The sequence below is a fragment of the Tamandua tetradactyla genome, chromosome X (genome assembly GCF_023851605.1).
Source record: "Tamandua tetradactyla isolate mTamTet1 chromosome X, mTamTet1.pri, whole genome shotgun sequence".
In the NCBI taxonomy this organism is placed as follows: domain Eukaryota; kingdom Metazoa; phylum Chordata; class Mammalia; order Pilosa; family Myrmecophagidae; genus Tamandua; species Tamandua tetradactyla.
The window spans coordinates 122,413,876-122,414,673 of record NC_135353.1 but is presented as its reverse complement, the minus strand read 5'-3'; the positions used below and the strand labels follow the sequence as shown (position 1 = coordinate 122,414,673).

The following is a 798-nucleotide window of genomic DNA, read 5'->3' as shown; positions in this document are numbered from 1 at the left end:
ACAGAGGGAAAAATACTGATTTGAAATTATCTTTTTAAAAGATTTGAATGGAAACTTGAGAACACTTAAGTTCTTAAGTGTGCAATTCAAAGTTTTATGCATGAAATCCAGGTATGTCATGCTGTGGGTTACTTCTTTAATTGAAGGTGAACGTAGCAGTTGATGAAAGAATACATATTCTAACAAAACAGCAAACCATAAAAAGGTTGTCCTTGTGAAGAGGTCTGTAACTTTGCATCTGATTTTTCCATCTTAGTTCATTCTCAACTGTTGGAGATTTAGAGTCTTACCACCTTATTCAGCATTTAACTAATGCTTTGTTGGTGGAAGGTGCTGGAATAATTTCCTCACACATAAATTGATTGTTGTCATAAATCACTTTTATAATGAGAGAGCAGCTAGGGCACATTGGCATGTCTTCCCCATTCTCCAAATCTTCCTTGGCGATGGTGAAGTTATCCCCATATGGGCAGGGGTAGAAATACATCTCCAAGTCTTCATCATACTGGAAGTCCTCGATCTCCACCTCATTATGAACCACCGCCATTGTCACTTGGGTCAGCAAAAGGGCCATCGTCCCCGTAGTCTGACATCACCTCTGTGGGTCTAACCTTGGTGGCAGCGACCAGGCTGGATGCTGATGCTGTCACCATGCACTGGTACAGGAATTTTGTTTCAGCACACAGCTTGCCAGCATTCTTTTATGGAGGAATGAATTTTTCAAGATTTTTATTCTGCCACTCCGGAAGTGTTTCTCACTGTTTAATGTTTTCTAATAACATTATTAAGGCATAATTT

At 39.5% G+C, this 798-nt stretch overlaps 1 protein-coding gene across 1 annotated transcript; it reads right to left on the bottom strand.

Moving 5' to 3' along the window:
* Nucleotides 1-298: 298 nt before the first annotated feature.
* Nucleotides 299-547, bottom strand: LOC143670850 (diphthamide biosynthesis protein 3-like). The gene is made up of 2 exons (XM_077145865.1): nt 439-547; nt 299-363 (listed from the first exon to the last, which is right to left on the bottom strand). Exons 1-2 carry the CDS (start codon nt 545-547, stop codon nt 299-301), a joined length of 174 nt encoding a protein of 57 aa, XP_077001980.1.
* Nucleotides 548-798: the final 251 nt, after the last annotated feature.

Coding starts and splice junctions, on each gene's coding strand:
- LOC143670850 (XM_077145865.1), bottom strand. CDS start 547: ATGGCGGTGGTTCATAATGAGGTGGAGATCGAGGACTTCCAGTATGAT. Junction 364..438: donor TAACTTCACCATCGCCAAGG/AAGATTTGGAGA, acceptor TTTATGACAACA/ATCAATTTATGTGTGAGGAA.